General features: G+C 35.5%; 1 protein-coding gene across 1 annotated transcript; it reads left to right on the top strand.

The window, feature by feature from the left end:
- The first annotated feature begins 242 nt into the window (after positions 1-242).
- Positions 243-13,039, top strand: LOC142335362 (broad substrate specificity ATP-binding cassette transporter ABCG2-like). The gene is made up of 3 exons (XM_075383822.1): positions 243-991; positions 10,239-10,498; positions 11,462-13,039. Exons 1-3 carry the CDS (start codon positions 684-686, stop codon positions 12,889-12,891), a joined length of 1,998 nt encoding a protein of 665 aa, XP_075239937.1. The 5' UTR covers positions 243-683; the 3' UTR covers positions 12,892-13,039.
- Positions 13,040-13,461: the final 422 nt, after the last annotated feature.

Below are 13,461 nucleotides of genomic sequence, written 5' to 3'. Positions count from 1 at the left end.
AAATTATGCGATTTGCTTTCAAATAAGTAAATTAGAAAAGCTGAAAATGTAGAGCCAAAATTTTGACATAAAAAGCGTCAAATACCAAAAGAATTGCGCCGGAATCGAAAAAATACCAAAGCAAAGAACTGGTACAACAAACATGCAAAGAATTTTATCTCATTAAATGAATAAACACCATAAAAATGTTTGCTTTGAAATGGAACTAATAGTTAATATCTGCATATTATAAGCATAAACGCTGCAGCGGTTCTCATCTGACAGTAACTTATTCAGCTGTTCATGAATTTTGAAAATGTGTAAAATAGATCTGGTCTTTTGATCAGACGAAGTGCTGCTCAAATGCTCAGTAGCCCTCAAACAATATGTAAAGTTTTAAATTTTGGATTTCATCCACATTTTATTGTCTATGCTTCTTTGGTTAATTAATTTATTTAATCATTAACTCGAATTAAATAGAACTATTCATGCAAACAAGTTCGGATTTATTAACCAGATAGTATTACCTTTAATAAACAATTAGAGCGTTGTGTTGGCTATATATAAATCTCAATGCACACAATAAAAACCGAACGCACATTTGGGGGTTGAAGGTTATTTATTGCAATTCAGCTCACACTTCTGGCAAAACTGTTCATTTTCTGGTCTGAGAATAGCGTTGTAAATTTATCAAAAGCTTAAACATGAGCTCAAATTATGTTGATTCAAGTACAAATAATATTAAATCGAGTCGAAGCGTTATTTCCTTTCGCCACCTGAAGTACGAAACAACTAGTGGCAATTTTTGTAAGAAGAAGGAAAAGAAGATCCTGCGTGATGTAAGTGGGGTGTTTGAACCAGGACTGAATGCCATTCTGGGTCCGAGTGGAGGTGGGAAGACGAGCTTACTGGACTTGTTGGCTAAGAGGAGAGATGTGCAGCCGGGGGAGGTGGATGGGCAGATTCTTCTGAATGGAAGAGAGTATCCGAAATACTTCAAACATTTAGCTGCGTCAGTACAAAAAATAAATATCAATTCTACAACGTATAAAAAACATTTTCAACCACAAACGTTTGTAATAACTGTTGTGATAGATCTTTTCCAAGTCTGGGATCTAGATTCTACAAAAAGGGAGGGTCAGAGAACGTAATCGATCGAAATTACACAATGGAGAATCGGCATAGCGAGAAAATACTTCTTTCATGCGTCAATTCATAGTCTAGACATAGCTTCACACATATATAGAATTTTAAATGTTTCTTTCACCACTTGATATGATATAAAGAAGACGATAACGAAAACGATGTCTCGATATTTTTTTACTTTTTCAAGAAAAGTTTGCCACTTGATCTTTTTTTAACGATAAGACCTTTTGTCTTGCAAATCTTTCAAGATAGCCATATCTCTGTCAGATCTTGACAGATAACCGTTTTTCTGCCAGTCTTGCAAGATAACCATTTTTGCAAGATTCTGCCAGAACCTTGCAAGCTAACCATTTGGTCTCGCATGGGTCTCACATATGGCTAAAAAACTTTTCTGGTTAATATGCTTATCTTTTATCGATAAGCTGATTATCTATCCATAAGATGATCCTCGATCGACATCATGTTCGACATACATTATAGTATTATATCTTTTTAATATTACGAGGTTGCTGGTTATGCAGCGCTATTCTTGCGTTTTTTATAGAACAATTCCAATGAGGAGACTTTGTAAGATTAGTGCATTGTTAAAAGTTTTTTTTCCACCGCAAAAAAAAGTTTTTTGTCACCGCATTGATAGCATAAAAAGTTTTTTTTCACCGCATAAAAAGTTTTTTTTCACCGCATTGATCGCATTGAGCGCAAATCTTACACTTTTTTCTAAATTAAGCGCAAATTTTACAACTTTTAGCAATTCTTAGCGGCGACGCATCGATCCGGGCTTTGCAAAAGTCAAATTGACGGCCGCTGTATGCTCTTGTTCACATTCGGACAAGAATGATACTTTTGTAGTTTCTCGCTTCAAATTTTTTTAATCTTTGGAAACTGAAATTGTGTAAAAAACGCTAGAGTCTTTATAGCAGTTCGCTGTAGCCTATAACGTAGCTCTTCTTGGTAGTTCTTTGCATAACCCGGAAAAACTCCACCAAAACATTCGCAATGCAATATTTCAACCAATTAATTTAAAAATGGAAGATGGAGACTTGGATGAAGAAAAAGCAAGTAAAGAAATATTTCTGTTGACAAAGCATTGACAATATTGATCAAATGCAATATTTTGATAACATCGTTAGTGACATCGAGAATTTATCGTTTAAATTGTTTCACTCCGATTCTTTAACCCGTATAGCGTAACACCATGTGTAATCACATAGAAACCGATTTACATCCCTAATCTGTTTTTTATTTCGGTGTCCAAAAGAACAATTAGCGAAGCTAAAATTCAAAGGAACTGAATAACACAAAACTACTGAGTGCCACGAGTACGGCAATAAAGAGCTTGAGTTGTTTTGAAATTGAAGAGTAACGACAAGACAATTTCTTTAGCTCGATTGTTTTGGCCGAAAAAAAACACTCGACAAGCAACCTCCTTGATATCGCCCAGTGATCTGAACAGAAAAAGTTCAAAATTTTTCATAGCGTAGAGGACAAAAATCTGGTGTTTTCCAAATGAAACAATTCTAGCCTAAATTTAAAACATATTTTTAGACTAATTGGTAATCAAAGAATCGTTATTCGTAAAAAAAGCGAACCGTAAGAAATATTAACGGTTTGTTGATTAGAAATAATTTTGCTAGCAGCAAAGATGTACAATTCAAATCTAAAGATTTCGAAACTGTGTTATCATTTATGGGTTCCATCATTAGTTTTGACCCCCGCCTGTGATCAAATTTCCTAAGGAGTCACGATATGAGGCTTCGACCTAACTTTTTGAGGACGCTTGGAGGGCGCCAACTGAAAAATAAAAATATTGTTGACTTCACAAAAACGTAATTCAGTGTAAACACATAATTAAGACACTGGAAGTATCCCTAAAGAAGAGAAAGCCAATTTCCTCCTTTTAATCCCCCATCAGTTTCCGTGATCTTTTGTGTAGATTTTGATATTTTTCCTCTGTTTTTTTACAGCCGAAGCGTCAAAGGATTTCAATTTTTGTCTCCTGTTTTTGAAAGTAAGTCAAAAGTTTTTGTTTACAGGGATGGGATGCGTTGATCAGAGCTTGTATTCCAAAATGCCAAGTGTCATCTGTATTAGTGGCTACAGAAATATGCTCAATGAACGATCCTCTTTAATTTCAGATTTTTGGGCTGGGATATCTGAAGACGTTTCAAAAGCGAACGCTTGATGTAATTTGAATAACCAAGTTGATCGGGTTCTTCAATACAATAGCTATCTAAGGACCCTTGACAATCTATATTAGCCATTTCAGCAACAAAAATGTTGATGAAATTTTTGATGTCCACTGGTTTTTTGATTCAGTGAGCTGGTGTCAATTTAAAAGGCCAAAATCACTTCATGATTTTCTGATACAAGTTTTTCCAGTCCTTGTTTTCAATTATTGCGTAAAATAAATTGAAATGGAATCCTGGTAACACTGACTCTGGATGATATTTTCAAAAGGCAATAATAGGGGCAGGCTCAAAATCGGGAAAAAATTTATCGGCAAAAGTTTTGGCACGAAGTTTCCAAAGGCAATTGGACGAATGGGATTCAATTTTTGCTCGTAAGGAATAGCATATAAACAATCAAGAGCAATAACGATAAACCTTACAGAAAGGATTTAGGGTTTGATTTGTGATGGGAAATATTTGATGTTAACTTATGGGTTCTGTCGGCGAGCCAAATTAGGAACCTTCGGGAATATGTATCTTCTATCGATCACCAGACATTAATTTGAGCTATTTGTCGAGTTTTCCGCTGTCGTTCAGGAACATTTTTTTTAATATATTTGGTTTATCAAAATGCCGGTGTGCCGGTTCATACATTGACACTTTGTTTGTTTCTATTTCAAACGCTGGATGGATGTGTTAATTTGTATTCTGGTTAGTGGTAATATTAAGGAAACTACGGCGGCTGCTGAGTTAAGTTTTTGATAAGTCATTTGATCTCTTTTATGAGTCTTCGAGTGGCTGGCTTTCAATTTAAAGTCTTGTTAATGTGTCTTTTTAACGCAAACAAATTTTCCATCTTTTGTTGATGTGGAAAAGCGGCATTTTTGAGCAATTTTTTCACTGTTAAAATTAGTTAGTCATTTAATTTAATAAAAGTCATTTTCTTTACGACCTTTTTTTGCGTTCGAAGAATTGTTTAACTCAAATTCGATAGTGTTTTGAAACAAAAAAATGTTCTCGAAATTGGCCTTTATTCAGTTGCTTTTAACTGCCCCATAAGGGAATGGATAAGATAACTAGTTCGCCAGTGGTGACTATTTTGTTTTCAACAATTGAGATTTTAACTTTATTCTCCTAACAATTTTGATACTTGTTGTCTTACTTGTTGTCTTACCGGATGTCTTATTGGCACATCAGTCATTCAACGCGATTTTAATTTGTTTTGTGGAGAGGAAATAGAATTAACTGAGACCTAACTGTCTTGAGTTTTAGGAAGCTTAAAATTGCGTTGAAACGATGAACTCCTATTTTATTGTTGGCTTAAATAATAGGGCGGTTAAAATATAGCAGGTAAGATAAAGTGCGTTAAAAGAATAATTTTGAAAACCTGAACATCGAATAAAGTTGCCATCTTGTGTTGATGTGGAAACGCGGCAGTTTGATTTTTCGAGCAATTACATCACTGGTAAACTTTGTTAGTCTTTGATAATAAAGCTCATTGATTTTACAACCTTTTTTGGCTTTCGAAAAATTGTTTAACTCAAATTCCATAGTGTTTTGAAACAAGAAATATTTTCGAATTTGCCCATTTTCATTTTTTAACTGCTTTATTAGGGAACAGATAAGATAGCTAGTTCGCAAATGGCTATAATTTTGCTATCCTAAAGCTCATTGATTTTACGACCTTTTTTGGCTTTCGAAAAATTGTTTAACTCAAATTCCATAGTGTTTTGAAACAAGAAATGTTTTCGAATTTGGCCATTTTCATTTTTTTTAACTGCTCTATTAGGGAACAGATGAGATAGCTAGTTCGCAAATGGCTATAATTGTGCTATCAACAATTGAGGTTTTTCCTTTAGCTAAAGCTCATTGCTTTTACGACCTTTGTTGGCGTTCGAAGAATTGCTTAACTCAAATTCGACAGTGTTTTGAAACAAGAAATGTTTTCGAATTTGACTATTTTCATTTTTTAATTGCCTGATTAGGGAACAAATGAAATAACTAGTTCGCAAACGGTTATAACTCTGACCTTTAATTGAGATTTGACCTTTAATTTCCTAACAATTTGGAGCCTTCAATTTATAGATTCAAATTACGTTGGACTGACAGAAGTATGAAGTTGTTTTATTGGCACCTCGGTCATTCAACAAGATTTTAGTCTGTATTGTTGAGACTGATTAAAATTAACTGAGACCTGATTATCTCCAGTTTTAGGACGCCTAAAATTGAGTTGAAACAATGCACGGTTTTTTTTTTGCGCGGGCTTAGGTGTCATAGGGTTTAAGATATAGGAGTTAAAGTAAAGTGTATTAAAAGAATAGATGTGTAAAGCCAATCATCAAATTATCATTTTTCAAAGCACTGCTCAGTTTGTAACTGACTTCAATATGGCGTTGACAGGTGCTGGGTAATGCTAATAGCCGACACCCGTTGTGATACAAATTTCATAATTAAAGCCTCTGTGTATTTGTTCTAGTTAGAACACCTCCTTACTTTCACTATTATCTCACTACTCTTCACATGACAGCAATGTGAGGAACGATAGTCGCGCCCGAACACTCCCGAAGAAAAGTTCGATCGCCATTTCAGATTCTTTTGAAGTAATTATCTGGCGTCATCACTGATTTTTTTTAAATCTGAAAAGTGTAAATTCAAATTTCTATAACCATATCAAAAGTTTGGTGGAATATTAACATTTAAAATCCTTTTAAAAGCTTTTGAAAATTTGGTCCTCAAATTGCTAATAAGAGTGACTTCTAAAATTTTGTACTGGTCTATATATTGGAACGCATTCATGTAGTTTGATCATTTCTCCTTTTCTCCTTAAATTTCTTTTTCTCCTTAAACTTATTTTTTTTTCTCTCCGCATATTTATTGGCAATTTCTTCCCCTTTCTCGACAAATTCTGGACAATTGATCGTTCACTCCATGTTGATTTGGCATACATTCTTCGGGAAATAAATGGACAGTTCGGGAATTTTCTTTCAAATATTTTCCAAAACATTTGAAAGACATTTTTTTCGCTGTCTGACTGCTTTCCTTGTAACACTTAATAAAATCAAATTTTTTAAAAACAGAAGTTTTTTAATAAAAAACTCTCGCAGGTAATTTTTTATCTCTTGTAAGATGATCCCTTGCGCTGTCAAACTTTTTACGCAAATGGCAAATCTTTATACCCCAATATATTTTTCTGTTTAATCTCATAAATGATGAGACTGGCAGAGATTGGAGCAAAATTGCAATGAAAATGAAGTTTGACAGGACAAATAACCTAAAGAGTAAAATTTTTGCTTTAGTGGTATTAAATGTCTCACTAAATAGGATGATTTAAAAGCAGTCGACTTTTTTTGAACATTTTTTTAAATCTAATAAAAAATTCAATTCATTTTCAACCATTAGGCCCATATAACGGCAACTGACTGTCGGTTTTACGATACATCCATTAAAATGAAGCTCCTGGGAAAGCATTTGATCTTTTTAGAGAAATCAAGTATTTCGGTATTATCTCAGTTCAATTTTAAAAAGTTTTGTTTCAAATATTTATCAGTTTTTTTGAAAAATACTGCTAGTTTTTGTATGAAGATCTTTATATATTTCTGAGTAAAATATTATACAAGTATCATCTGCAAAATTAAAACTTCTTCGCTTCGCTTTTATTTTTCTCCGAGAAATTGTTAATGTACTGTATAATGATAAGGGGCACGAGTACTGTTCCTTGATTACAAATGTTTTTTAAGGATATCTGGAAAAATCTTTCGAAATACATCCTTTAATTGCAAACTGTATATGTGTTCCAAAAGACATTTTACTACATTTGAACAGCCATGCGGGAGTTATCCAGGACCCGATGCTTTGTTCTGTTGTAGATTTTCAGTTACAACATACAACTCTTTCATCGCTGCAAATCTGAATGAAAAAAAAAAATTCTCATAAACAAAACTCAGTAACTCAATCTTTTTTCGCCCCTTCGTATACACAAATCTGAATTACAGCTATATAAATTGTTAGCCACCTGGTTTTTTAAAATGAAACTATTTTTTCAAAAAATTTGGTAGACTTCGCTTTTGTTTGAGTTTACTGTTTACAAATTTCCGTTGCTGTTTTAAGTCAGGAAGACTCTCAAACGTTTTCTTTGTATACTCATCGCCGGTTTTTTTAAGTTGTCGATTAGCGACTGTTTTGATTATTTTGTAAGGGTTATAAGCGGAAGCATCTGCCTTTTTGTTCCAAATAATAAATTGTTGATTTTTTTCTTTAATAAGTTTCATTACTTTTTTAGATGTACACTTTGTTTGTCTCGACTCTTAGTTGGCTGTACACTTTTTATAGGAGCTAATTTATTCAACAGATTTTTAAACAAAACCGAGAATACTTGAAGTGAGGATTTGCATCCTTCTGTAGATTCTTTGCTCTGCAATCTGTTATGGCTATTCGTTTTTCAGAACAACTCTATAATAATTTTTGGTACCTCTGTAAAAGTATTTGTTTTCAGAATCCAAAGTTGAAACAAACACCTGAGAGAACGGATGATTTCTAACCAATTGTTCCAATGTTATTGTATCGAATTTTTGATTTTTTTTAAGCAATGATCAAATAAATTTTCACTGTTTCCATTTGTCCAAATTGACTTTCGTTGACAATGTCTAACCCATTATTGGGAACGAACTCTGTTAAAAGCCGTTTTCACATTGCTGAAAGTAATTTAGAATGTAATCTCCGTTCAAAATAATGTTCTGTGTCAAGGAATATGCTCCTGAATTTTCTGATATCTTCTGAATCATTCAGAAAAAATTTTCGCAGGTTTTTTGTTAGAACAACATGAATCGTTTTTTAGAAATTTTTCGTTAAAAGCTTTGAGTATTTCAACCCACAACGATTCGCCATTAATTGAATTTTAATGGCTCCTGATTTTTTTGTTTGAAGGTAATTGGTATCAATATTCCTACTCCACCACCCCTTGACAGTTGCGTTAACTTTGACCTACTATGGTGACTGAATTAATGCTCATTGCTTAGAAAATTCAAAGAATGGTGTAACATGTTTGTCGTTTTTCCACGTTTCAGTAATTTTTTGGCTGGTTTGGTTGTCTTGTTGCTTTAGGAAAATGAATTTTTCCTCGTGTTTGTTACTGACACTCCGCATAATCAAATTCAGTAGTTTAGGTTAAAACCTTATGTTGGCAAATTGTTTTTCCTAACTCTCGAATGCTTGAATTTTCTCAGTATGGACCCTTGATTTGGTTTGACATTGCCACTTAAAAGATATGATGGCATATAATATGTAGCTCGCATAAGAAAATTAAGCACGAAAACTCAACACAATAGTTTCGAGTTTTGAGCCTTTTTAAAATCAAATTGCTATAATTGAAAATTGACTAACTTTTTTCAATTTCTTTTTTCTTTTTCTCCATAAATAGTATGTCCAAAAGCACAAAAAAAACAATTTTGAAATCATTTTCCAAAGCCATAAAGTCACCCAAACGCATTAAATCCGATAAGACCATTGCTTTTCCAGTTACTCATAACATTTCCATTTTTAATTCCTGGTTTGTTTGTCTCACAGACATATTGCACTCAGCAGGCTGATACCCCATATTCAAATTAAAAAATTGCAATGGTGGACACATTTTTGTGAATTTCACTTTGATTTGGATGTATACCACCGAATTGAATATCTGCTTGATCCAAAGTATAGTCCAAAATGTTTTTATCGGTGTTTTGGATTTCGTCTCTTAGTCCATCTGCAACGTCATTTAACTCTCACTGAACTTTTCAATTTCATGGTTGTTAGTTTCTCTTCCAAATGTGCCATTCTTTACTTTCGGCAATTTGCATTTTGCTAGCCTGCATTGTTTGAATTTCCTGACACATTTTGACAGAAATACTCCTAACTCTTTTGCTGCTTCTTCGCCTTGCAGACCCTGATCAATGGAACTATGTCCAGTGTGAACTATAAGACATCCTGCATTGCTTGATGGCGCATAATTGTTAACAATGTTGCAGAGGTCTTGAATTGTAGATGACGGATACGAATGGATAGCTGCCTCAATACTTATGTCCTCTTGCCGGACTGATTTGTATTTGCTATCAGAATTTAGGAGTTGTTTCGTAAATCATGGCACAAGTTTTGTGTAAAATTGACTGTTAATAGTTGGAGTTGCGACATTATTGTCTGGTGTTTTGCGTTTAGCGAGGTTTAATATCAATTTGTTTCTTTGACTCCTCAAGTACTGAATTTAAGAATGCGCTCGGTTGTAAAATTCTCTTTGATGCTGTAGTTTTTCAAATTTTCTACTTCATGGTTATTTTCCTCGTTTCTATTTTTTGCAACATAAAGTGATTCCCTTCTTTGAATTCTTAGTAGCATTACATCGTTTACCAGCCTTTCCTTTATCCGTTTCAATAAACCTGTAGTATCAGTCTTCTTTATATCTTATGCTTAGTGTGATTTAATTTAAAGTTATTCAATAAAAACATACAGGGACCAACTTTTGTTCCCCTCACGTAAGTAATGAGTTGCGGATTTAACAAAAATATGGAGCTGAAACTGAATGTGTATGTTAGTAAAAAAAGATTGATCTCACCATGAATAGAATACCCAGCCATTAGAATCCTCAGTAAAGTATCTAATATGTTGTCGTGTATTGAAAAAAAACTGTATTTCATTGACAAGTTATTTTGTTATTGCAACCATAAAAGATTTTAAAAAACTCAGTCTATTGGGAGTAGAGTTCCGCTCATTCTATGCAATACTTGATTAATACCATCAAAAAAATTTTAAAATAATTTTTTGAAAAGAGTTTCAAGATAGCTCTCTTGACATCGAAAGTCGCGCCTTAGTCATAGGTTGAACAATAGCTTGATTCAACGTGGACCTGGAAAGTGAAGTGATGATGGGTCGCCTGATAAATAAATACATTTTTTAAAACAATTTGAGGTGTTTCAGGTACGTAGTTCAGGACGATGTTGTGTACGGTACTCTGACTGTGAAAGAGAACGTGACATTCGCAGCCAAGTTGCGTCTGAAGACTTCAAATGGGGTGGAGAGAGACCAGACTGTGAGAGACCTTCTGAGTGAATTGAACTTGGACAAGTGTGCCGACACCAAGGTGGGAAACGAGCTGATCAAAGGTGTCTCTGGGGGAGAAAGGAAGAGGTGCAACATTGCCATGGAAATGATCACCCAACCTGATATCCTCTTTTTAGGCATGTAGATATCCAAAATCAGGCCCATTATAGCCCCCCCCCCCACCCCCACCATGAAAATATAGCACCCACCCCATATCGCTGTTATGCTGATTACCATCAGCTCCTGTTTCTGAAAAAAAAACACGGAAAAAAACCTCACCTAATTTAAGATAGGAAATAAAACTCTTCGGAAATAAACCACTATACGAAAAAAATCTCCACTTGACTATTAAAGAGCTGTGCATTTAGCGCACTTGGCCATACCTTGCGAGACATGGCCATGCCTTAGCAGCCCGTGTGACGATATAAAAGTATCACAACCGAACAAATCATCGTGATCAAAGTTTAAAATGGAGGTTATTTACGTGGGGGTTTATTTTTTTATCTGAAGTTAGGTTAGGGGGTGTTCCATGGGGGTTTATTTCCCATGCTGGGGGCTATACTCCAGGCTGCGCTGGGGAGGGGGATGGCTGTAATGAGAAAGACTCCAAAATACTGCTCTGCTCCTTTCTCATGCAAAAGCGGAAATCTGGATGGTCCAGAGCAGCTGGATGTTTTTTAGTCAGGCAACAACCGGATTCTATAAAATTCTGCTCCTGATCATTAAATCATTAGAAACCATCAAGCAACTGATCATCAATTTGAACCTTAAATATTCTAACAAATTGGATACATCACCCCATGATCTTAATCTTTCTTTTTGATCTTTCTTTTCCCCCGTGTCCAAGTTTTGCTTTCAGTTCTTTGTTTGAACAAAGTAATGTACGTATTTAAATCCAGTATGATTTGTATAGACTCATTAAAGATGGGGCTACCTATCAAAGTTTATAAAAGCCATATCAACTACAGATAGTCATAATACACCGAGATAAAAGGGATCTTTTGCGTCCTCATTCCGTTCCAACCTTATCACGTTTACCATTCTCAGACATTTCAAAGAACCATGACTCCATAGACATATTCCATTCGGCATGTTCACAGATGAGCCGACGAGTGGCCTAGACGCCTCCATGTCTTACTCTGTGATGAACAGTCTACGTCAATTAGCCGACAACAGAGGCTGCACAATCGTTTTCAGCATTCACCAGCCACGATACTCTATCTACACAATGTTCGACAAACTGCACCTTTTCTCCTGTTTCGGCCAAACCGTCTATCACGGCAAGGCACAGGATGCAGTGATTTACTTCTCAAATGTGGGTCTCATCTGTGAATCGCACAACAACCCTGCTGACTTTTTCCTTGATGTTATCATGGAAAACAGTGATATTGGGCAGGTTTCAGATAATTGGGAGCGTGACAACCTGGCTCTGCAAGTTGACAACAATCGAGGAGCTGAAATGATGACGTCATTCAAATCGGATGATATGGTTGAAAGTAACCCTGATGGCTGTAATGAAGACGATGAGTGGTTTGTTAAGATGAACTTGCCCATGATCTATCGAGAATCAACCGAGGCACAAGAAACGCTCGCAGCGTGCGAGCAAATTGTGTCCCTCAGTCAGAGCAATGAGCTACAGCAAGTTGCCCGAAAAGATTTCAGCGTTGGGTTCTTTCTGCAAGTCGTGTATCTCATCGCGCGGCAGTTGAAGGACTTCATCCGGAATCCAGAGGCATGTTTTTTGCCCGCGATTGTTGGAATTCTGACAGGTATAGTCTGTGGCATTGTCTGGTTTGACCTGGAATTCACCGTAACCGGATTTCAGAACTATTCCGGAGCCCTCATAATGCTTCTCCTCCAAGTTTTCTTTCAAAATGTGGCTGCAATTGATATGTTTATCAAAGGTCGAGCCGTATTTGTTCACGAGTTATCAAACGGCTACTATACTACTATCGCTTTCTTCATTTCAAAGCTGTTGATTCAAATGCTGATAATGCAACTTTTGCCCACTATCTTTTTCGTCAGCATTTTTTACTGGATGGCAGGATTTCCGAGTGATTTTGGGGTGTACATGTTTACCATCTTAACTGGACTGATAGTGAGCATGTGTTCAAGTGCTTTCGCCTTTTTCTACAGCATCGTCTTCGGGGTGTTGTCAATAGCTGCGAATATGATGACGTTGACTTTGATCATTTTCTTCCTCTTTGCGGGCATTATGGCCAACATAGCTTCCCTTCCCAAAGGACTAGCCTGGGTTCAGTACATAAGCCTGTTCAGATACGCGATGAACGGCCTTGGTATTTCTATAATTGGGCCAGTAGACCTTTGTGGCGAACGGTCATTCAAACTGGAGAACGGGACCACTCTATCGGGGGAAATTTGTGAAACTGGTCGCGATATGCTGGACGCTCAGGATATGCCGTACAAAGGGGAGGACAAATGGTTCAACGTTGGGATGATGGTGGTTATGTGGGCAGTGGTCGTTTCCATCACTTTTGCCAAACTTCTCACAATAAAGAAGACAAAATGAGTGGAACAAATTTCCAAATACTGTTCATTAACAATGTATAATCAGATCATTGGTGTGTTTTTATCCAGTAAATAAGTTCTATTCCAGAAAATTAATTTTTAAGATTTTTACATATCTAAAGTATACAAAGTTCGATTATTCCCTTTTGCTTTTAACTGATCAAAGTATAATGCGTACTCACATCCTAAAGATGAACACGTCAATTCTAGTTCAACGAAATAAGAAATTCCTCTGTCATTTATAATGCCTGTGATGCATTATTATATAAGGAATTTACAGTAAGAGTCCAAACATATCTATGTCTATTAGTCACAGATGGTTATCTTGCAAGTATCTCAAAATTTGAGGTTTATTTCAACTCCGAAACCAACTTTCACAAAAAACTGAGCACCAGACAGAGGAAGTATGAACAAAGGTGGAGAAGAGGCTGGAAAACAAAAAGAGTTAACTAAGACAGGGCTTGGCTTTCCGTCCAAAGACAAACAAAAACAAACTGCTGTTAACAAGAAAACGAGTGAGGTAAAAAAAAACAAAAAAAATAGAAGTCCTGAATTTTAATTCAAAGAATTG

This window comes from Convolutriloba macropyga, chromosome 2 (genome assembly GCF_964194025.1).
Source record: "Convolutriloba macropyga chromosome 2, txConMacr16.3, whole genome shotgun sequence".
NCBI classification, from domain to species: Eukaryota; Metazoa; Xenacoelomorpha; order Acoela; family Convolutidae; genus Convolutriloba; species Convolutriloba macropyga.
This window is presented reverse-complemented; position numbering and strand designations above follow the sequence as displayed.

Bases quoted from the DNA above. Each gene is read 5' to 3' on its own strand.
- LOC142335362 (XM_075383822.1), top strand. From the start codon at position 684: ATGAGCTCAAATTATGTTGATTCAAGTACAAATAATATTAAATCGAGT. The intron at 992-10,238 runs GTCAGTACAAAA...GAGGTGTTTCAG, and splicing joins TACTTCAAACATTTAGCTGC to GTACGTAGTTCAGGACGATG. The intron at 10,499-11,461 runs GCATGTAGATAT...GCATGTTCACAG, and splicing joins ACCTGATATCCTCTTTTTAG to ATGAGCCGACGAGTGGCCTA.